Genomic DNA, 24369 nt, shown 5'->3' with positions numbered 1-24369 from the left:
ATCTTACTTTAAATGCAAGTGTTGGGCAAGGCTGGAGAGTTTCTATCTTGTGTGTAGTTTGTGCTCAAAAACATTTTGATTTTTAAGTCAAAAATCAAAAATTTTAAAGGGGACTATTTTAAGTGTTTAAGTTTTAAAAATAGTCCCCTTTAAATTCAGGAATCTTAACTTCTGATCCACATAAACAAGTATGAGTAGTCGATTACGGTTTTAGAAAATATTCACACATTTGACACTACTTTACAGAGTGTGACACATGGATTAAGCATTAGCCACACTGAACTGCTGAAATGTTTGTTAGTTTTTGCAAGTGGTAAAGAGCAAGAGAATCTGCAATACCCGAAGAAATTAAAAAGAGGGAGAACATAGACTTTTCTCTCTTCCCTCCCCAACGTCCTTGAAAAGTATCTCTACTAGCCATTTCTCTGGGGACAACTTTTAGTTCAGTAAATCTGCTGCTTCTCACCTGTTTACCTGAAACCGTCAACCCTTCTAGAAAATTGTTCTATCACTGCTTGGTCATCCACTCTGTGAATACTCACATGCAGTGAGCTGACAACTATTTCCTGTGTTTCTCCATTCCAAAAATAAGACATAACCAAAGATCAAGATACCATTGCTTATGACAGAGAATAATGCTTACATGGCTATTTTTGGTAGCTCCAAAAATTGGGGAAAAAAGAGGTGGTTGGAATTTTGGTGACATTATTTGCCAACCCTGGTATACCTTAGTGGTCATAAAAAATGTGGGAAAACACTGCTCCATGGGACAAAAATATTGCTACTGCAGGCTATAGTGCTACTTATTTTTTCCCAAGATATTGTACCAATATTTCAGGATATTGGTGGCTTATACTTAGATGACAATTTGCTTCGAAGACTGATTTAACTTAATTAAAAGAGTACAAACATAGCATGATGCTATTAAACGAGTCCTACTGGCAATTTACTATATCACAAATGCCAATCTTGGGTGGGGCGTTTTCCATCCATGTCATGGATCATGCGGCACTGTTGATGGCTAACATCAAAGATTTTGAATGTCTAGCTCTCATAGCTCAGTTGTACGGTAATTTCTTCAGTCTCTTAACAAAAGGATACTACAAATATAGCCATACTGTGCATGTTACTTTTTAATACCCAGATTTTAATAATTGATCAAAATCTAGTGCAAGTCCTCAAGAGCTTTGCTAATAATGTTATAAGTTCATAATTGGAAAGATTCCCTCTTAATTAATTTATGTGGATGAAATTCAAGTGGGGTTTTCTATCCATGGCAAAAATTCTGTGTCCTTTCCCCTTAAACTACAGCATGGAGTAGGGAGAGCCTTCAGAACAAATTAGTATACAGGAAGAAGGAAAGAAAGGGAAGGCTCCATTGCATAGCTAGAAGGTGTGCAACATTCACACTTCCACATGTTTGAAACAGTTATGTAAAATATTCAGTGTGCAATATTAGCTCTAATGTTGCCATGGTTCTCAGACTCTTGTAGTACTCACGTTCTCTGATCTAGTCATGTCTAATTATCATTCTTATACTATGGTTTAGTTATGGGAGTTATTTTAAACAGTTCTTTGTGTCAGAAAGTTGTTCCGTTGGATATCGAATGAAGTATTTTAAACACTACAGTGTATGCTGTATAATAAAATCTAAACATTGTGGTTCTTCTATCACTGATATGGAAGATTTACATTTTTCACTTCCTTAAAATAGCCTTATTCTGCTTAAGGGTACTTTGTGTTTGTTTCTTTGGAATCTAATTGTTCATTAACTTCCATCTCTAAAAGGTGGTGTGATTTAAATTATGGCTAGCATTATTCCTGTTAATATTATATACATTTACATTCTTAACATTTTTTTATATTTGGAGTGCAGTCTATGGTTATTCATCCCTAGGGCATGAAATTAATGAAATCTAAACACTTAACGTTGAGTTTAAATACTCATGGATTATTTCATGGAGATCAGTTTCTGCTTCAATTTTCATAGAAGGAACACATGATTAAAGCAGATCTACTAGAGCAATATCTAGAAACCACAATTCTTGTGTCTGTGTTCATCTCAGCTGCATGAAACAAGTTTATAGAGAGATAATTTAAATCTCTGATTTAAATTTACTGGATTACTAAAATGAATCCATTCCTCTTGGGGCCTTGATTATCTTGGAAGAATAGTCTGCAAGAAGTGTGACTAAAATTAGTGCCAGGCACCTTTTGTCCTGTGCGCCACTGAACACATTCTATTCCCTTACAATGCTTACCAATACCGTTTTCTATACACAATAATCCATCTTTCTCATAATTGCAGGGAGATTAGTTTTATGGCAGTTGAGATTTTTTTTTAACCAACAGAAAGGATTGTTCTAACTATTGAAGTGATACATACCCTGCTAGATACTGTACATAATATAGAGAATATTTTAAAGTTTCCTTTTAAAACAGAGCAGTGTGCTGCATTAAAACATTATATCCAAAATGGGGCTATCGTCCACTAGTTTTTTAATCACTTGACAAGAAAAATAGAGAAAACCTTGCAGGATCATTATTTTACTGGAGTCTTCTACCCAAAACATTCTAGACATGTTCTTTGAACCAAGTATATTCTGAACTGCTTCTTATTAATAGAAAAGTACTGTGTGAGAAAGGTTAGTGAGAAATTACCTCAGTTCTAGAGAAATTCTAGATGCTATACAAAACTTTGTTTACTTTCTATTAAATCCTGCAATTTTTTTTTAAATTCCAAACATCTTTCTTTGGATCCAAGGCAGAATCTTTTCTTGATTCAATTTCTGATCCATTTTATTTTATTTTATTTTATTTTATTTTATTTTAATTTATTTTATGTTTAGAATTTTTTTATATTCAGCAACAGCATAAATCAGAATTCATTCATTATTCCCATAAATCACAAGACTCACCAAAATTACAGCTATCATTAACATAATATATGTAATCATTTCAAATTCTGTAAAATGAAATTCATATTTGAAATTTATCGGTACCTTTGTAAGAAAAGCATTGACCATCTTTTAGTAAGCCACTTAAATGTTAAATTGTCAAGAAACTTCCACTGTTGAGCAATTTACATAGCTGCTAGAGATAAAAATATAATGAGTTTCTTACTATGTCATTTAGCATTAACTCCCATCAAAAATATACAATAGTCCCAGTGTTGGAACTCCTGCTACCCTTTGCTTAGTTATACTTATTTCTTCTGATTTTTTCCTAGAAAAATGCAACTTTTTCCCCTATGAAAAACATTATTTTCTGTTGACAACTCCAATATTTTTTGAGTAATTGTAAGATATTTTTACTGGAGTTAAATGCTAGTGCATTGCACCTCTTATACAGAAGCTGATAAAAAGCCTTCTGATTTCCATACTGTTTGTCATTTCATATATTCCATTTATTTCCCTAGGTCTGTATACCAAGCTTCTTTAAACCTACTGGGAGATTGCCTGTCTCCTTTTCTAATAATAACATACATACATACATACATACATACATACATACATACATACATACTTGAAATTGTTCCTTTAGATTTGGAGGGGTAATTTATTATTAATTTTTCAAAGTTTGTTAAACAACAAGGTGCTGTGTTGGGAGATGTGCTGTGTCACTGCTGCTTATTGGCACTCTCCAAATCTGAAACATAGATTCTGTAGATATGCTATTTATACTACCTATGTGTATAAGATCCTTAAGAAGAAGAAGAAAACATTTGGCTTATAGAGCTATCTAAATCTTGTATATTTTCTATCTGCACTCACTGTCTTGTTGAATTTTCCCTATATAAATGGAATAATATTTATCTCACATGTGCTGCTTGATAATATAATTGTAGAAATCTAGGCCTCACAAGCCCTTTTAAATCACATGTGTTGTTCACTGAAGACTGAATAAATGTTTGGTGTAATATGGGGGTGGGGGGAGTGCTGTTAAATTTAAGTCTGTCCCCCCTCCCTCCCAGTCAGTTATGTCCCTATATTAGTTTCTATAAGATACTTAGCCAATCCCTTTATTTTTTTCTCACTTAACTCCTAATATTGAACATTTACTCTATAATACCCAATGTTCTTGTACTTCCCAAACTAGAAAATGTCCTTTTATCTCATATCCAGACTTCTAGACATCCAAGGGTTGTCTTCAGTTAGTTATTCAGGGAGTATTCCTTAAATCTGCTAGGATTCTGTTCATTTCACAAGGAATTGAAATAGTTTCTCTTTCTTATGGTGTAAATATAATTATTTTGTAAAGATATCTCATTTATGCTGTATTCCATTTTTAAGATAATTCTTGAGTAACAGGTTGAAAGTGATCCTTCTTTTAACATAGCAGGACTAATATTTTGAAAATATAGAAATACAGTATATCTCTGTCTTGGTTTATCCTTCCAGCTCACAAGCTGCTTGCACAAGTTTGTCTCTAACACAGTGTGATGGACTACAGTAATGTAGCTGGTTCTCAGGAAGGAGGGAGCACATTCCAAGGAGGGGGCAGGACAAGAGACAATATAGCCCAGAGACAGAGTGTGGGAAGACAAAGAGATGCAGAGTAGCCCTGCCTAGAGCCTCCCAGTTTATTTCCCATAGAGTAGAAAAGAGTAGAATTAGTTCGGCAAAATTCTGTCTATACGATGGGGTCAGATAAAGAACTGAATGGACTGATTCCTCATCATTCTTTGACTAGGCCTAAGAGCATTTACAAAGCTGCTTATTAGACCTCTTCACTTTTGCAGTTGGATGAGTCTAGGGAAAAAAGCTCTATTCTACAACTGAAAGCTGCAAGTCTGAGATAAGGTTTAGGTAGTTCTCACTTAAGAACCCTAATCAGGATCAGAATTTCCATCACTAATTGAAGTGGTCATTAGGTGAGGAGCACATCATGGTTAAGTGAGGACCTCACACTTCTCCTGCCCTGCCATACTTGCTTCTGCTTCAACTCACCCCACCCATCTGTGTCTGCATACACACTACCCTTCCTGGATACCCTCATCAGCAGAGGAAACCAAGAAAATTAGAAACACAAGTCTATCGAAAAACAGCCCACACTAACCGAGTGTCATGGGGGGCTCGGGCTCAGAGTCCATGGGTGGTTCGGGCTCAGACGGGCGGCCAGCCTCTGACATAGAGTTGGAGGGCAAGAGACAGCTCTAGATAAATGGCCGTCTGAGCAGTACAAGGAGTCGGGGCTGGTCAGCGAGCAGTAGCCACAGACGCCACTGATTAGTGAGGACGAAGGCTTAGAGCTGCTGCCTCCTCCTCTCAAGAAAGGAGAGCAGAAAGGAGGGAGGAACAGCATAGGTTGATGAGGCTACGTGCAAGAAAGTAGCCCCGCCCTCCTAAATAAGCTTCTCCCAGATCTGCCTCTATCAAAGGGAGCTGCGAGCCCAGATGGATCGCTGGAGACAACCGTCTGCTTACCAGACTCCACGTGCCTTGACTCCTGAGCGGAAACCTTGTGACCTGACTCTTGGACTCGTTTGACTCATGTTGTTTGAAATGTGAAACTCCTTTGGACAAGCTCATGGGACTTTTGGGGCTTGTTTCTGTAGAGTGCATGCATTTGCACTCTCAGTTCTTTGCCGCCTGTTTGTTACCTCGCAAGTTTACCTCGCAAGTTTCTCAGTAAAGTTTTACAACTGCCTCCCTGGTGTATTATGTTGGTTGGGCTGGGACAGGACACCAAGTGCTTTATTTCCAAAGTAACAACCCAACCTCCCACAAGAGGAGCTATGTAAGAACATTATTCAGACGAGTACAAACGCACTGCAGCACTGCAGCAACCCAGAACACCAAAAAAAGGAAACAGACCAACTATACAACATCTTCCAACAAAATGGATACCTGCACAACTTCATCAAAAAGTGCCTGATCACTCAACAGCACAACCAGCACAAACTATGAAAAGGATAACACTGCCATACATCAGAAACAACCAACAGACTATTACAACCACACGGCATCACCATAGCACACAAACCAACTAAAGCCCTCCAAGTAAACCAAAAGACCCAGTAGCCCAAGAAGAAAAAACAGGAGCCATCTACAATGTATAATAAGGACTGAAACAGCCACTATGTAGGACAGACAGGCAGAAGACTAGCAAAGCGCATCCACGAACACCAACTAGCAATCAGAAGACAGGATGAAAACTCCTTAATTTCACAACACATGGCCAGACTCAACCAGAGTTTCAACTGGGAAACTGTGAGCAGCCAGATCTGAATAGCTAAAACTATCAAAAGAGTTGGGTCAAGAGGCGAGCAATCAGCTCAACATGCAGTTTTCACTGGTGGCTAGCCACTCCGTCCAGTTTCGGTTGCATGTAAGGCATGTGTGTGTGTGTTTTTAAAAAAAAAAAAACAATACTGGAGAGAGGGATTTTATGTGCTTGGCATTGTACCTACACCAAGAGTTTGATTTCAAAGTAAACTGGGATAATATAATAGAATATACTGTAGCTGTGATTATGAACACATGAATATTTATTTAAATGTATTCTTTACACATGCCTTTCTTTGTATTTAAATTTGGTCTTAGTCTGATAAATTCTGAGATGACATTGAAGCTGATCTTAAGATATTTCCCTATTTTTTTATTTGAATTCTCATTTCTATCTCAAGTTTAGAGTTTAGACATTGTTTGTAATCATTTAAGAACAGAATTATTGTCGCACTGTTTAAAACAATAATGGAATATAAATCATACAGTCTAAAGCTGGTCCAAAACTGTGGTAAGAAATGATATAGAATATTTTGGAGCCAACTGTGCTTAAAGTAGGAAGATTTTCCTCATTTTAGAAGTGATTCAAGGTGCGTGTGTCTTTTCCCATTTATTCTTTTTAGAATATGAGTTTATTTGCAATGCAATGATTAGTTGCCCCAGAAAAAGAATGCGGAGGCACCTGGACAAACATTTATCTTAGTGCCATTACTCATCAGTCATATTTAGTACTGAGTATGAAAGGCAGCACTTTCCTTTTCCTCTGAGATGTTAATGCAAGTACGTCAATAATTAATTGCAACTAAACCATGTCAAATTTAATATAGTATATATTCCTGTTTGCAGCCCATCCTGTTTGATGAATAATTGCCCCCAAAACCTTTGTAAATAAAGAGACCTCCTCCCCCAAATGTCTGTTACAGGTAGCCCTCACTTAACAACCACAATTGGGACCAGCAGCTCCATCACAAAGTGACATGGTCCTTAAGCAAGACATCACATGACCGCGACAGACTTATGACCTTACTTCCTCCACGGTCGTTAACTGACTCACAGTTGTTAAGCAAGACATCACGTGATCGCAATTTGTGATTTTACTGCCAGCTTCTCTATTGACTGCTTGTCAGAAGCTGGCTGTAAAGCATGCAAATGGCGATCATGTGACTGCGGAATGCTGCAGTGGTCGTAAGTGCAAGGACCATTCATAAAGTTACTTGGACCATTGTAACATTGAACAGTCACTGAACAGGGCAGTCATTAAGCAAGGACTACATGTATGTCTATTATGCAAATGTCTGCAACTCTTATGACCAGCTATTTCACTAGGCCTGTAAATCTTGTGCCTTTTCCACAATGAAATATGTACAAGGGAAGGAAGAGAGAGGGGAAACAGACTTTATGGGTTCACACAGTATGTTGCCTAACATTGTATTTGAATACTGCATTGGTAAAAGAATGGAAATCGCATTTTATAAAAATTAACTCTTCGTTAAAGTTCCTGCTTGGATGATGCCTACTGGTCATTAAACATCTGAGTTTATTAGATGTTGTGAGATGAAATCGTAATGAAAGAGATAAATTATGACAAAATCAATAAATTATGTCCTCAAAATTCTTCCACTTTTTCAAATTCTGGAGAAGCTATTTTAAGTAGCACTGTCAAGCCAACATTTAGAAATTTTTTTAGTTCAAATGTTATTTGTGGCATTCTTATTTATGCTCAGTAGTCAAAAATGTTTGCATAATTATACCCATAAAATTAATAAATATTACAAAATAAACAGAATTCTATAGAGTAATGAATTGTAATAGAGGAAGTATTTGGATGGGAATGTTAGTGATTCAAATACAGAAAATCTCCAAAAAAAGTTTGGTCACAGACGAAACAAAGAATTCTGAGAAAAAAAGCTGACGGCTAGTTTGATAGAAAGCATCCTATTTTTGCTGCCCTAATTTTGACCCTGGTATCTGATGACAATGGAGTTCAGAGTTAGGAAGAACCCTAAAATGAGAAATGTTGGAGCCGTACATTCCTTCTTAGGACAGTATCTGTCCAGATAGTGGCAGAACAGTTGTTAAGAAGACACTGCACAGAAGTTCCCGATGTTGGAAATATCATTTTACCTTTGTAGAACTATCTAAGGAAAAAACTATATTGCTAAAGATGTTTGGCACAAAAATATTTTGCAGTTTGGGGAGACAGGTGGTTGTTATTTCAGATTCTCATGTAAATATTTGTCAAGCATGAAATTTGAACAGTTAAGTAAATATTAGACCAGGAAGACGGTAAAAGAGAAAGCTATATTGAAACCACTTCAACTCTCTCTTACAAACCACAGTGACTCAATTGGTACTACACATTAGGTCAAACTTACGATTGTAGCCATTAATGGGCTTTTATCCTCCATGAATTTGCCACTTTTGAAGTCATTCAAGCAAGCAGTCATCGGTACATGTCAACGTGATTGCCTAGTTTAACTGTGCCACTGTTTAAAAAAAGTATTTCTTGTCTGTGCTGAATCCCCCCCATTCTGCTTCCTTGGATGACCCCAGTGTTTAGAATTTTGAAAGAGGAAGAAAGACTCATTTATTTTCTCCACACCAAGCCTCACTGAGTACGCTTATAATGATCACCCTTATTTGCCTCTTTTTCAAGAGAAGAAGTCCCAAATGTTTGTTTGGAGCAATGAATTGGAGTATTATTTATAGAGCTACAGAAAGAAGTACAGGCTTTATTTGCAATTTGATATATGCTATATTTCTTCCTTTTTCTTTTTTTTTCTTTTTTTCTGTTTTTGGCCAATCCTTTATGGAGGTAAGGGATATAATTCCTTTATATTCATTATTTATAAAAATAGCTTTTGTAATTTCTGCTACAATAAATCCATTATAGTGATTGTTTTACATTCTGATTCTTTGAAAAATAACTAGAACAATATAACACTAAATCAATTTTTAACAAAATCTTCAGTCAAAAATATTACATATTTCCTAAATCACTCCTGCTCTGTATTTCCGTTATAAATGGTGGGTTACTGTTCCTTTCATACCTTAGAATATACATGTTTGGGGTTATGCTTTATATCAGAAAACCTTTATAAAGCAGTGCACAATGCTAAATTGGTTTATTGGGTTCAGTGGGACTTACTCCAAAGAAAAATGGGTATAGGATTGCTGTCTAGGTTGCATCAATTCACCATTTGCACTGCTGTCTCATACCATTCAAAGTTCTTTCTGATTTATAAAATGGTCAATAGCTGTGACATTTCATGTTTTATAGACCTAGCAAAGAGCCCCTTCTTTGTAATATATTCTGTGGTCCAAGTTGGCAGACCAAACAACACGTAGAGAAAAAGATACTGTTTTGTGCTGTTAGGTGGTGGTGATGGTGGCATTGCTATTATAATTATCAACATTATGATCATTTTTTTAAAAAAATTGTACTGGGCTTTCTATTATCAGTCCTTTGCTCTTATAAAATGATAGTTGAAATTGTTTTGTCTCTTGATCTTTTCCATTACAAAATGTGATACATCTTTTCTTCCAAAGGTGTCCTCTGGAACCTGTCATCATGTGATGCAGTAAAAATGACCATCATTCGAGATGCTCTAGCAACATTAACAAACAGTGTGATCGTTCCTCATTCTGGATGGAATAATTCTTCCTTTGATGATGATCATAAAATTAAATTCCAGACTTCTTTAGTTCTGCGCAACACAACAGGTTGCCTAAGGTAAAGTCATAGTTTCATAATAGTCATCTTAAGTAGTAAATGCTTATGCATCCTTTTTAAACCATTCACTTCTGTCATTCAAGTCAATATTCTTTCTTTAAAGTAATGAAAAAATGCTGCAAATTTAGACCCAAAGAGAAACTATTATATGAATGAAATGAGCCTGTGTATTTGTATTAAATGCCCATTCAGTGTTAGCCTTCACCTGGTTGATTTGGTCCAGATCGTAGTAATTTATTTTGCAGCATGTTACCAATATGTGTATAGTTTTTATTAGTGCAAGTGTTACAAAATTATGACAAAATACTTCCATCAAAATCAATGTAATAATAGTTGTTAGTATGTACTGTATGTCCCCAAGGTTTAGCCCAGTGGTTTGTTGGAGGGTTTTGTTCGATCTCCTTTTTCCCTTAATCATCAGAATTCACTTCTCATATTGTATCAAAAACTGTTTCAGTAAGCCCTTGAGTGTCAAATATGGCCATTTTGCATGGAAGTCTGTTGTAGCACAGTCTCAGATCCCCTCTGGGAAAGACTGTTTGGTCTTGGCCACATTCTGTAAATCCAAATTCCAAAATTAATGTATAGACTTTCACCCAAAAATCTAAAAACGTACTGGATGGAGGACAAACTGGAGAAGCACATGAATAACTTTTGGAGGGTGGTTATCCCACCCATTTTCCTTATAATTTTGGGCCTTTAAACTACGCCTTGGGTTCAAATCTATTGTGTGTGTATTTTATTTCATTTCATTTCATTTCATTTTTATTTATAAAATTTCTTTTCTGGTTTTCTTCAACTGATCCTAAACCACAATACAAAAAACAATAAAACTTTAGAAAATGCATAAAATCCCAGCAGTGTAAAAACAAAACAACAGTACAGTAGCAATAATAAAAGACCCAGTAGCACAGATTCAGCAGATGGCTTGGGAACAAATGAATCTTCAGCTAGTGGCAGAAGCTCCCAGGAGTTGGCACCACCCTATTGTACAGGGAGACCCACAGCAAGAAAACACTTAACTCAAATCACTGGATTATGGCCAATCATACAAATACAACCTTAATTATATCTCCCTGGCATTATAAGCCAAAAATAAATCAGTGTTTGAATGACTTATTAAAACATCCAGAGCTCCTGGTGCACATGAAAACAAGAAATGGACTACAGTTGGAGTCACATGGGTTTGAATAATTTCCTCATTTCAAGAGGAACCAACTGGAAGTCACTAGCATGCCTAGTGGTTCTCACTAGGGCAAAACGATTTATGTTTTTGCTTACTGTGGCAGCCTTAAAGTGTATGCAGTTAGATAGAAGTGGAGAACCTGAAGTCCTCTAGATGTGGAAGTACAGTTTTCAGCATTGTCATCCATTCTGACTGGAGCCACCAGAAGACTGCAAGTGTCTTTTCTCCCCTGAACTAGATAATAACCATAAAAAATGAGAGTTCATAACCATACTATTTAAGTATTGTAAAAGATAGATCAGTTTGCGTAACATCATCTTCAGCACTTATCATCCTTAGCCAAGGCTCTTCTTCAGCACTTACCCCACTCTGTCCCGCTTTACCACAAGCTCCTGCTGTATTTCTTTACTCACCTTCTATAAAGCAGACTGCGCTGTTGGTCTCTGTGGTCTCTGCAGAGCTGTTCAGAGCCTCCCTAGGAAACCTTCCAAAACTGATGATGTTTTTTAATAGGAAGCATGCTCCAGACTTGTCCTGCTATCCTTCTTAAATACCACAGCAGTACTGAGAATGCCTTCTTGCTTTTCCTTAATCACTTGATAATTTTTTTTGATGGTTGTCTTTTTTTGCTGTTACAGGAGGGAGGGAGCAGAATTATCATTTCTGCATAGTTACATTTCACTACCAGAGAGGCTTCACTGGTGTGATAATTTGCCTGACTGGTCTCTGGTTTTACTTTATCCTTTCATTCATCACCTAGCTAAAGCCCCTATCTAAAAGTGCCCCATGTGTAATGGCAAAATACCCCCACAATGGGCATGATTCTGTCTCCTTGAGAAAACTACATTATGGTCACTTGCCTACATTGCCAGAACTTTATAAAATAAGCTCACCAAAATAGTTCATCCATTGTTTCAGCTCTGGTTCCATCAACTTCTACAGAACCCTTCACAATCTCTTTGATTCTGGGCAATTTTCTGCATGAATTATCTTCACCCAGAGAAAGTTAAAATGAAAGGCCCAACTCCTCAATGATATGGAGAAGGAACCAGAAGGAACACATTGTCTCCAATTCAGCAGTCTTTACCTACCCACCAGTCACCACATCTACACTGTATTGGCTGAGAAGCTGCTGTAATCCTCACTTCCTCTCCTCATCCACTTTGATCTCCAGTCTGTTGGAACTGGCCAGTTTCACTGCTTAACAATGTGCTGCTCAGTTCTATATTGGAAGGCGAGATTAAGAAACACTCTTTACCACCTAAAGCCCAGATGATTTTCTATCTAAGGTGTCTTGGTCATACCACCATTTGCCACAAGTCTTACATCATCAAAATCCGCCCTGGACTTTCTCCAGGTTCTCCCCCATTCAGTTTATTCCATATCTTTTCTTAGTTACCAAGCACCATAATATCAGAACTCCTTTCCTGGTCTTTATCTTTGGATAAAAGGTACAATTGCTATTTCCGGTGGACTACCCTTATGTTCCAAAATTGCACTGGGTTCTTATCTTATGGTAGTATGATAATTTCTCAAGGAAACCTTATTGCTTAAGTGCTCAGTGCTACTAATCTTTGTATTGACCTGCAAGGGCTTTGAAATGTCAAAGTTCCACCAGTTGCAGTTCAGGGTACTGCTACTGCATAGGAACCAGATAACATATCTTTGCCTGTTAACAGAGTTAGTTCTACCTATTACTTTTGCCCCTTCAGCATTGGCAGCTCTGGTTCAAGCAATTTTGGCTTCAGCAGAGATTCCATTTCAGTTGCCATCCAAACCAGCAGCTGCTTCGCCACACTTAGGCAGAATCTTTTCTGGAAGCTCATTATCTGTTACATTTATGAGGGTGATTACTGGATTTAAGAGACTTTCTTTTGGATTAGCTGCCCATTCCCTCTCCAAACCTCTTGATAAATGACCAGGGGATCTCTCTCCATCTGAGGAAAACCACCCTTAAGCTCCTGGTCATTGACTGAACGAACATTAATTCATTTCATCCTTAAACTGAGCAACTTATCCAAATGGCTTCTATTTGAGATTATCCAAGCTCCACCATTATGAATGAGTAGGTATGTGTACCAGGTGCCCATTGCTTTGCTCCCAGCTGTCCTTAGATTGGCAAAGAATGCATGACAGGAGCTAGCTACCATGCTCCAGACTTCCAGGTAAGTCGAAAACTTACCTAAGATCAAGGATGACAATTACCATTTCTTGTTTCATCATTTATCTTCACCTCCTTAATTGCTGAGTGTGTCCCAGCACCAGCCTTGGAATCTGTTGGCAGAAGGGAAGGCAGGAAATTCAATTTGGATATAATTCTTATTCAATCATTGCTTTGTCCTAGCATGCTGCTAATCCTCAAGCTGCTACAGGCTATTACCAACAATTTATGTAGGGAAAGACAAGCGATTGTTCAGGGGGACAGGAACAAACAATAAGGTGTTACCATCTACTGTATCATCATTTCAAGCAACAAATCATAGCAGCTTAACATGTAGTCATAGCTTTAGCAAGTGCTGTCTGCTTCGTGCAGTGTCAGGGAGGCAGGAAACAACATCTCAGACCCTCCACTCTTGTATTGCACTCTTGTATTTGCCACCTGAAATTCAGTGAGCCCCAGTAACAGCACCTTTGATTCATCTCCACAGAAGCACTATTCATAGCTCTTTTTTCCTTGAAAATGCTCTGATCTCTTTTCTTCACAGTTGTGGCTGTTTTATATGCATGCCTCTTCAGTCTTCTTTGAATTAGTTGTACAAGTCTTCTGAGTCAGACTTCAGCCTGCAGGAAGTTTCAGCCTGCAGGAACCTTTCACAGAAGAATATACTATCCACATTTAAAGAGCAAATAAAATTCTTCACCATTTTTCTAGGTAGTAGAAAGTGGAGGGCTGGCTACATATTAGTTGCAGATTCCAACATCATTTTGGCAGCAGTCATCAGCTGTGGCCTGCGTCTGGATCAGACAATGCTTCAGCGGTCATGCAGTGCCAGATGGCATGGCAGGCAGCAGCAACACATGGACAGGAGCATGGCATGTGGGTCATTTATTAGTGACATTTAAAGAAAAAAAAAGATGGTTCTTTTTTCTCTTTTGTAAATCTTACCGTTTCTGTGCTCCCCCGGTCATACGACTCTGAACCACTTTATTTATTTGTTGGTGGTGTTTATGTACTGTTTCTCATCATACAAAATCCCAGAACTTGATTTCTGTACCACATGATTGGCTGACTACAGTTTCACAACCAATGTACTGCTGTGGCTGCTATGGGGAAAACTGCTTTGTCCATTGCTATGATTTTTGCTTGGTTCAGATCCAGTCTACAGCAGGCTGATTCAGTTTCCATTTGCCCTATCCAGGTTTTCCTTGGTGCCCTACATTGAACTTTCCATCCATGGGATCATGTTCCCCAGCACAGTTTGCATGGGGAGTGAACTGCATCCATTATGTAAATGTGCCCAAGCCACCTCTGTCACCATTTTTGGAGTTCATTAGCTATTGCTGGCTGATTGTTCTTTTGCTGATGGATGGCTTCATTGTTTATGCAGTCCATCACTGGGATGCCAAGGATCCTACAGAGACAGTGCATTTGGAAGGTATCCTGCTTTTGGATCTCTAGTTGTAGGACTGTCGGTGATTCAGCCCCATACAGTAGCACTGGTAGACTGAGAAAATTGGCTTATACGATAATGTTAGATTGCAACCATAAGCACCCAATGAGTTAACTGAAAGCTGTGGTGGCTGCATTAATTCAGCTTTTATCACTTCAATTGTTGAGGCAACTTTCTTTTTCTGTACTACGGAGCTGAGGTATTTGAATTCTTCTAATTGTACTTCATTAGTTATACAACTACTGATGAACCATCAGCGTTCAATATTTTCATCTTTTCCACACTGATTACCAGTCCAAATGGCTGTGCTGCCATCAGCAAAAATTGCGGTGTCATCTGTATACATGAAGACAGTGATGAACTGTCCCTGGCCATATTCAGTTCCACACCTGTTGGTGAAGACTTTTTTTCATGATGGCCTCTGTTTGAGTATTGAACAGCAATGGGAACAGGACACATTCTTGGAATACCCCAGTGCAGGCTGGGAATTTCTCTGATAGTTCACCTTGGAGGCACACCTGACTGACGGAGACATTATAACTGTGCTGTAGGAACTGTAGGATCTCACTTGGCATTTCCTCAGTGGCTAGTGCCAGCTGAATTGCATTCATTCTTCCATGACAGGTTGTAGTGTAAATATCTGGTCATAGCAACCCCAGTTTGGACAGACACCAGCAGGCCTCTTGTTCTCTTTGTTTTTGTATTTGGAGTTGGATTGTCCACATGAATATTTTACCAGCTACAGAAAATAGACTGATCCCATGGTAGCTTCTGCGCTTGTCTCTGTCCCCTTCTTTACACATGGGGACCATGATGGCTTGCTTCCATGTACTTGCTCTGATGGCCAGATCAGCAAGTACAGAATTAGTGGAGTGCAGAGTTAGCGAGCCCAGGCCTGCAGCAAAGCTCACCTCCTGACTTCAGGGCTTCTGCTGTGACCCTGTTGCATCCACCTGCTTTGCGTTGCTTTAGTTGTTTTGTAGCCTCTTCGATCTCTCCAGAGCTTGGTCCTGCCTCTGGTATTGCTTCTTGAGGAGGACCTAAATTGTTTCTGCAGAGGGTATATCAGATTCTTTTTTTTTAAGAGAACTTTATTACTTTTTGGAATATAATTAAAATACAAAATATAGAACAGATAGAATACAGGACTAAAGAAAAACTATGAAAGTGTAGAACAGAGAGAACAGAAACAGAAAGTGACTTCTGACCTTCTCCAATACAGATATAAATACATTTACAAATATAATCTCTTATCATTAGTTAAACCGTAGTATCATTATTTCTATCAAATCAAACCGTTTAATCATTAAAACCCAAAATCAAAACTTCATTTTTTTCTGACAAGCAAGTAGTCTAAAAGTGATTGCCAAGTAGAAACAAATCCAGAAACAGTATTTTCTCTTATCAGTGCTGTTAACTTGGTCGTTTGGGCCAGCTCCATCAGTTTGATAATCCAGTCCTTCACTGTAGGTATTTGCGGATCTTTCCATCTTTGTGCATATAAAATTCTTGCTGCTGTAATCAAATATAAAAGCAAAGTCTCATGTTGTATCTAGAGCTGCTTCTCCATCAGACCCAAGAGAAACAGTTCTGGTTTTTTTTGTAAGTCCACTTTAAGGATCTTTTGAATATCAGCACATAGTTGGTCCCAAAATTTTTTGGCCTTTCCACAAGTCCACCAAAGACAATAAAAAGTTCCTTCACCAAGAGCACGTTTCCAACAAACATTTGTTACTCCATTATACATTTTTGACAATTTACCGGGAGTTAAATACCCACAATACAGCATTTTATAAAAATTCTCTTTTAAGTTATAATTCGAAGTAAATTTCAAACCTTTGTTCCACATCTTCTCCCATTGCTCCAACATAATATTGTATCCAAAATTCTTAGCCCATTTAATCATACATTCTTTAACTTGTTCATCTTCTAAATTCATCTGTAACAATATTTTATACATCTCTGTAATAACATGTTCATCATTTATACAGAGTTCCATTTCAAATCGAGTTGTTTCATTAACAAATCTAAAATTCTTTTTATCCACTTTAAAATGTTCTAACAATTGTAGAAATGTAAACTGATGACATGTAAAGCCTTTTAGTTCTAACAGTTCCCTTGTTTTAAGCTTCAGTTTACCCTCTTCAAAATTTAACAGATCTTTATAATTTAACCAACTTGTTCCCCCCGCATTTTAACAAATGCTTCATGAGGTGACAACCACAATGGTACATTAGGAGACATTCATGCTTTATATTTGTTCCAAACCCTCATTGTGGCACTCCTAACAAAATGGTTTTTAAAATCTTTATTAACTTTAATTTTATCATACCACAAATAGGCGTGCCACCCAAATCTCAATTCATGTCCCTCAAGCTGCAGTAACTTCCTGTTCTTCACAGTTATCCATTCCTTCGTCCAAAGCAGACAACAGGTATCAAAATAAAATTTTAAATCGGGTAAACCCAAACCTCCTCATTCTTTGACATCTTGTAACAATGTATATTTAATTCTTGGTTTCTTGCCTTGCCAAATGAACTTAGAGATATCCTTCTGCCATTGAAAAAGAAACAACATCCTAGGCAAAACATTCATCTTAATCACAGATATTCTCCCCATAAGAGACAATTGTGATTTTCCCATCTTAACAGATCTTTTTTCACATCATTCCAAATTTTAACATAATTATTCTGAAACAACATACTATTCTTGATTAATAAAATCACCCCCAAATATCTAACCTTTTTTTCAATCTTAAAACCGGTCTTACCCATCAACAATTCTTGACTGGACAAAGTCATAATTTTGGTCAGCATCTTTGTTTTTTGTTTATTTACTTCAAGTCCTGCCAATGACCCAAATTCTCTCAATTTCTTCATCAGATGCTCCACAGTATCCAAAGGGTCTTGTAGTATCAAAACTAAATCATCAGCGAAAGCCCTCAGTTTAAATACCTCTTTTCTAATCTTTAATCTCTTTATTTAATCCCTTTATTCATCTCTTCTAATATCTCTATTAAAAACTTCCGACACCAAAATAAAGAGCAAAGGCGACAAAGGACATCTTTGTCTGGTCCCTTTTTGTATATGACACGATTCAGTTAACTCCTCATTCACAATGATGCTTGCCTTTTGACATGTATAGATTGACTTCATTCCCTGAATAAAATACTCTCCAAAGTACATATTTTCCAAGACATTAAACATAAAACTCCAGTTCAAATTGTCAAAAGCATTCTCTGCGTCTAGGAAAATAAGAGCTGCTTGACATTCATTATGATGTTGTAAGTATTCTATAATGTCCAGAACAAATCTTACATTATCTTTTGGCTGTCTTTTGGGTAAGAACCCACACTGATCATGGTGAATGAATTCCTGTAGAATTTTCTTCATTCGTTCAGCCAGTTTTGTTGTTTATTCATTTAGTCGCTTCCGACTCTTCGTGACTTCATGGACCAGCCCATGCCAGAGCTTCCTGTTGGTCGTCAACACCCCCAGCTCCCCCAGGGATGAGTCCGTCACCTCTAGAATATCATCTATCCATCTTGCCCTTGGTCAGCCCCTCTTCCTTTTGCCTTCCACTCTCCCTAGCATCAGCATCTTCTCCAGGGTGTCCTGTCTTCTCATTATGTGGCCAAAGTATTTCAGTTTTGCCTTTAATATCATTCCCTCCAGTGAGCAGTCTGGCTTTATTTCCTGGAGGATGGACTGGTTTGATCATCTTGCAGTCCAAGGTACTCTCAGAATTTTCCTCCAACACCACAGTTCAAAAGCATCGATCTTCCTTCGCTCAGCCTTCCTTATGGTCCAGCTCTCGCAGCCATATGTTACTACAGGGAACACCATTGCTTTAACTATGCGGACCTTTGTTGTCAGTGTGACGTCTCTGCTCTTAACTATTTTATCGAGATTTGTCATTGCTCTTCTCCCAAGGATTAAGCGTCTTCTGATTTCCTGACTGCAGTCAGCATCTGCAGTAATCTTTGCACCTAGGAATACAAAGTCTTTCACTGCTTCTACATTTTCTCCCTCTATTTGCCAGTTATCAATCAAGCTGGTTGCCATAATCTTGGTTTTTTTGAGGTTTAGCTGCAAGCCAGCTTTTGCACTTTCTTCTTTCACCTTCATCATAAGGCTCCTCAGTTCCTCTTCGCTTTCAGCCATCAAAGTGGTATCACCTGCATATCTGAGATTGTTAATGTTTCTTCCAGCGATTTTAACTCCAGCCTTGGATTCCTCAAGCCCAGCATGTCGCATGATGTGTTCTGCGTACAAGTTGAATAGGTAGGGTGAGAGGATACAGCCCTGCCGTACTCCTTTCCCAATCTTAAACCAGTCCGTTGTTCTGTGGTCTGTTCTTACTGTTGCTACTTGGTCGTTATACAGATTCTTCAGGAGGCAGACAAAATGACTTGGTATCCCCATACCACTAAGAACTTGCCACAATTTGTTATGGTCCACACAGTCAAAGGCTTTAGAATAGTCAATAAAACAGAAATAGATGTTTTTCTGAAACTCCCTGGCTTTTTCCGTTATCCATCAGATATTGGCAATTTGGTCCCTAGTTCCTCTGCCTTTTCTAAACCCAGCTTGTACATCTGGCAATTCTTGCTCCATGGATTGCTGGAGTCTACCTTGCAGGATCTTGAGCATTACCTTACTGGCATGTGGAATGAGTGCCACTGTTCGATAGTTTGAACATTCTTTAGTGTTTCCCTTTTTTGGTATGGGGATATAAGTTGATTTTTTCCAATCTGATGGCCATTCTTGTGTTTTCCAAATTTGCTGGCATATAGCATGCATTACCTTGACAGCATCATCTTGCAAGATTTTGAACAGTTCAGCTGGGATGCCGTCGTCTCCTACTGCCTTGTTATTAGCAATGCTTCTTAAGGCCCATTCAACCTCACTCTTCAGGATGTCTGGCTCTAGCTCACTGACCACACCATCAAAGCTATCCCCGATATTGTTATCCTTCCTATACAGGTCTTCTGTATATTCTTGCCACCTTTTCTTGATCTCTTCTTCTTCAATTAGGTCCTTGCCATCTTTGTTTTTGATCATACCCATTTTTGCCTGGAATTTACCTCCAATGTTTCTAATTTTCTGGAAGAGGTCTCTTATCCTTCCTATTCTATTGTCTTCTTCCACTTCCGCGCATTGCTTGTTTAAAAATAATTCCTTATCTCTTCTGGCTAACCTCTGGAATTTTGCATTTAATTGGGCATATCTCCCCCTATCACTGTTGCCTTTTGCTTTCCTTCTTTCTTGGGCTACTTCTAGTGTCTCAGCAGACAGCCATTTTGCCTTCTTGGTTTTCTCTTTCTTTGGGATGTATTTTGTTGCCGCCTCCTGAACAACGTTGTGAACTTCTGTCCATAGTTCTTCCGGGACCCTATCTACTAAGTCCAGTCCCTTAAATCGATTCTTCACCTCCACTGCATATTCCTTGGGAATATTAGTGAGCTCATATCTAGCTGATCTGTGGGTCTTCCCTAATCTCTTTAGTCTGATCCTAAATTGTGCAAGAAGAAGTTCGTGATTGGAACTACAGTCAGCTCCAGGTCTTGTTTTTACCGACTGTATAGATGTCCGCCACCTTTGGCTGCAAAGGATGTAGTCAATCTGGTTTCGGTGTTGTCCATCTGGGGAAGTCCATGTATAAAGCTGTCTCTTAGGTTGCTGGAAGAGAGTGTTTGTTATGCACATTGAGTTGTCTTGGCAAAATTCTATCAGCCTATGTCCTGCTTCCTTTGTTCACCCAGGCCATGCTTACCTGTAATTCCAGGTGTCATTTGACTGCCCACCTTAGCATTCCAGTCTCCCGTGATGAAAATAACATCTCTTTTAGGCATGTTGTCCAGTAGGTGCTGCAGGTCCTCATAGAACTGCTCTACCTCAGCTTCTTCAGCATCTGTGGTTGGGGCGTATATTTGGATCACTGTGATGTTAGATGGCTTGCCCTGAATACGAATTGAGATCATTCTGTCGTTTTTTGGATTGCATCCAAGCACTGCTTTAGCCACTTGACTATTAATTATGAAGGCTACTCCATTTCTTCTGTGGTCCTCTTGTCCACAGTAGTAGATCTGGTGGTCATTTGATGTGAAGTGGCCCATTCCAGTCCATTTCAGTTCACTGACGCCCAAAATGTCTATCTTTAATCTTGACATCTCACCAATAACCACATCCAATTTGCCCTGGCTCATAGATCTTACATTCCAGGTTCCAATGGTGTGTTGATCCTTAGAACATCGGATTTGCCGTTCACCACCAGCACCGTCGGCCGCTAGCCGTCCTTTCGGCTTTGAGCTAGCTGCGTCATCACATCTGGGGCTAGTTGAACTCATCCTCTGTTTCTCCCCAGTAGCATTTTGACCACCTTCCGACCTGGGGGTCTCATCTTCCGATGGTATACCGACATATCTCTGGTTGTACTGATCCATTTAGTTTTCATGGCAAGAATACTGGGATGGGTTGCCATTACCTTCCCCAGGGATTGCATTTAGTCTGACCTCTCTGTCATGACCTTCCCGTCTTGGGTGGCCCTTCAGGGTTTAGCTCATGGCATCATTGAGGTGCTCAAACTCCAGCACCACGACAAGGTAACGATCCTTTGCTGAAGGTTCAGCCAGTATTGAAGCAAATATTTTATAATCGTTGTTCAGCAATGAAATTGGTCTGTAATTCTTAATTAGAGAAGGGTTTTGTCCTTCCTTTGGTAAAAGTGCAATGTTAGCTTCTTTCCATGAATCTGGCATTGCAGAACCTAACAAAATAGAGTTCATCAGTCTTTTAAAAGGTTGAAGAATCTGATCTTCAAAGCATCTAATATAATGCAGGTAAACCATCGGAACCTGGTGCTTTTCCCAATTTAGTTCTTTTTATGACTTCGACTATTTCAAAAGTATTTATAGGATTATTCAATATTGCTCTCTGTGACTGTGAAAGTTTTGGTAAATCTTGTTTATTCAAATATTTGTCTATCTTCTCCAAGAAGACTTCTTGTTTTTTATACAAGTTAGAAAAAAAACTATAAAATGCTTTCTTAATCTTCTCATTGTCCAATAATTCCACATTTCCTTCTTGAATCTTTAATATCATTTTCTTCTCTCTTTCCTCAATTTATATGCTAGCCATCTTCCTGGTTTATTAGCGAATTCAGAATGTCTCTGTTTAGCATATTTCAACTTTGTTTCTATTTCTTTCACAGTCAACATTGAGAATTGCTGATGTAGCAACTTAAGTTGGTACACAATATTGTTATTTGTCGTTTTTTCTGTAGCTCAGTTTCTTTCAGCTTAATCTGATCCAAAACCGTTTGTAACTTTTGTTGAGATTTCTTCTTAAGACTATAGTTATGACAGATAAAATGCCCCCTCATAACCACTTTACTAGTATCCCAAACAGTTTTTAGTTCTATTTCATTGTACAAGTTAATATTAAAAAAAATCATTTAATTTCCTCTTACAATCCTCCACAACCTTTTCTTTTTGTAGAATTAATTTGTTCAGTCTTCATCTATATGCCCTAAATGTTTTCTTTATTACCATACTTAAAAGATTATGATCAGAAAAGGTCTTTGGTAAAATATCCACTTTAGAAACTGTATTTGCCAAGTCCCTTGAAATCCCCATCATATCAATTCTTGAAAAAAGGTTTATGTCTTTCAGAATAAGAAGTATAATCCCTTGCCAGTCCATTTTTGTATCTCCAAGTGTCCACCAATGCCAAATTGTCTATCAGATCAAAAAAGGATTTTGGTAATTTCCCTTGTTTAATTTTAATTTGTTTCTCAGATGTTCTGTCAATCAATGGGGAAATAACTCCATTCCAGTCCCCCATTAAACACCAATTTTGATATGAAAAAGATGACAGTTCATTCAAAAGTTACGTTACCAAATTTGCTTTTATCTTCAGTTGGTACATACACTCCCACAATAATAGATTGAAGTCCATAAAGTTCCACTTCAACTGCTACATATCTACCATGCTCATCAGGTAATAATAAACCTGGTTTCAAATGTGGTTTAACATATAAGGCCATTAATTTTCTTCAGACCTGCTAAAAAGTTTAGAGTCAAAGTGATCTTGTAGGACCAATTCTCTTGTTGTCCTCCTAGCAAACTGGACCAGAACATCTCTCGGCTTGTTATTTATAGTTGCGTACCTTGAGTTAATGCGAAAGACTTTCTATTTCTTCCATCATTTTGTCATCCCCCCGTTCAATTAAAACTGCAAGAGCATGTGAAATCTTAAAGACTCTCCTCCTTGGCTTCAGGAATTCCCCTGAGCCTTAAGCAATATTCTTTATCCCTTAATTCAAGCAGTGCAATTCTGTCAAGCTCTTTCTCCCTTTCACTTTCCAATACATCAGCTCCGCTAGTTACTTGTTTCACATCTCCTTTTTTCTAATTTTTGCTCCAATCTTTTTTTCAAAGTCAGTAAATCTTGTATCCACCTTTTTCTCAAGAACCTCAAGAAATTGGGCAGTAGACTGTGTACATTTAGCCGTGAACTCCTCAAACATGCTCTTTAGTCTCTCAAATTTGCCAGAGGCTCATCTTCGTACTCTTCTAGTGGCCATGATTTCTATTTCCCCCAGATAGACAGACAGACAGAACAAACTTCAGTGCTTTAAAATTTAATACTTTGGCTCCCTTGGGTGACCAACAATGGTATTTATAATGAAAGATGACTCCACTAATAGTATTTGAAGGGGGGGAGAAAGTTTCCAATTACAAAGTATCCAGTTACAAAGCCACAAGTTGAAATTGAAAGTCGTTCTTTATCATTGTTTAAAGAAAGTAACCAATCCCAGCTTGAAAAAACAACCACAGCAAATACTTTCCCATAGCAACTAAAAAGAGACCAGTCCCAAATCCAACAATATCTTTTACTTAATTTTTTTTAAAAATAGAAAATACAGTAGACTCTCAGTTAACCGGAACTCAAGCAACCGGCACTCTCAAGCAACCAGCAGAAAAATCAAAGAAATAATACTTTAAATCAGGCATGTCTGGCCCACGGGCCACTTGCAGCCCTGAACGGCATTTTTTTCAAACTGCTGGTGCCTATTGTTGGAATTGCTGCTCCCGCCACCACTGCCTAGGAGCAAGAGCCAAGCACAGCCCAAAAGTGGGAGAAAAAAAGAAAAGGGGGGGGAGAGGAAGAGGGAAGGAAAAAGGGGCAGAAAGCAAAACCAAGAGGCAGAGAAAGCGGAGCACAGAGCAAGCTGCTTCCCAGGGGGAGCAGGGGAGGAAAAGAAGAGCCTCCTCCCCCAACGGGAAGCTGCTGCTGCTGCTGCTTCTCCTCCTGCATGCACAGGGTGCCACCGAGCAAGCAAGTGGAGGAGGGAAGAGGAAGGCGGGCATGCAGGCGGGGGGCTGGCACGGGGCAGGCGGAGCACGTGCCCTCTCTCCTTCCCTCCTGGGCCACCAGGAGGGAGCATGCATGGCTGTGGCGACGGCCCTTCAAGCCTGCACCCACTGCACTGCACCGCCTCGCCCCACACACCCATCCTCGGAGAGAGGCAGTGTTCGCCCACTGCTTGGCTTTCAGGGCATGTGGGGGGCTGCATCTGGATGGTGGGAGCTGCAGTCCCGTGCATCAG

At 38.6% G+C, this 24369-nt stretch overlaps 1 protein-coding gene across 5 annotated transcripts in view; it reads left to right on the top strand.

The window, feature by feature from the left end:
* Positions 1-24369, top strand: part of PKP4 (plakophilin 4) — a 150463-nt gene that overhangs the window by 106090 nt on the left and 20004 nt on the right. For all 5 annotated transcript variants that reach the window (XM_063318338.1, XM_063318341.1, XM_063318339.1 and 2 more), the window contains exon 12: positions 9777-9960. In XM_063318338.1, the coding sequence (XP_063174408.1) occupies positions 9777-9960 (184 nt within the window). The remainder of the gene's footprint in view (positions 1-9776; positions 9961-24369) is intronic.

This window comes from Candoia aspera, chromosome 1 (assembly GCF_035149785.1).
Source record: "Candoia aspera isolate rCanAsp1 chromosome 1, rCanAsp1.hap2, whole genome shotgun sequence".
In the NCBI taxonomy this organism is placed as follows: domain Eukaryota; kingdom Metazoa; phylum Chordata; class Lepidosauria; order Squamata; family Boidae; genus Candoia; species Candoia aspera.
The sequence above is the reverse complement of the archived record's forward strand: the minus strand, read 5'-3'. Positions and strand labels throughout refer to the sequence as shown.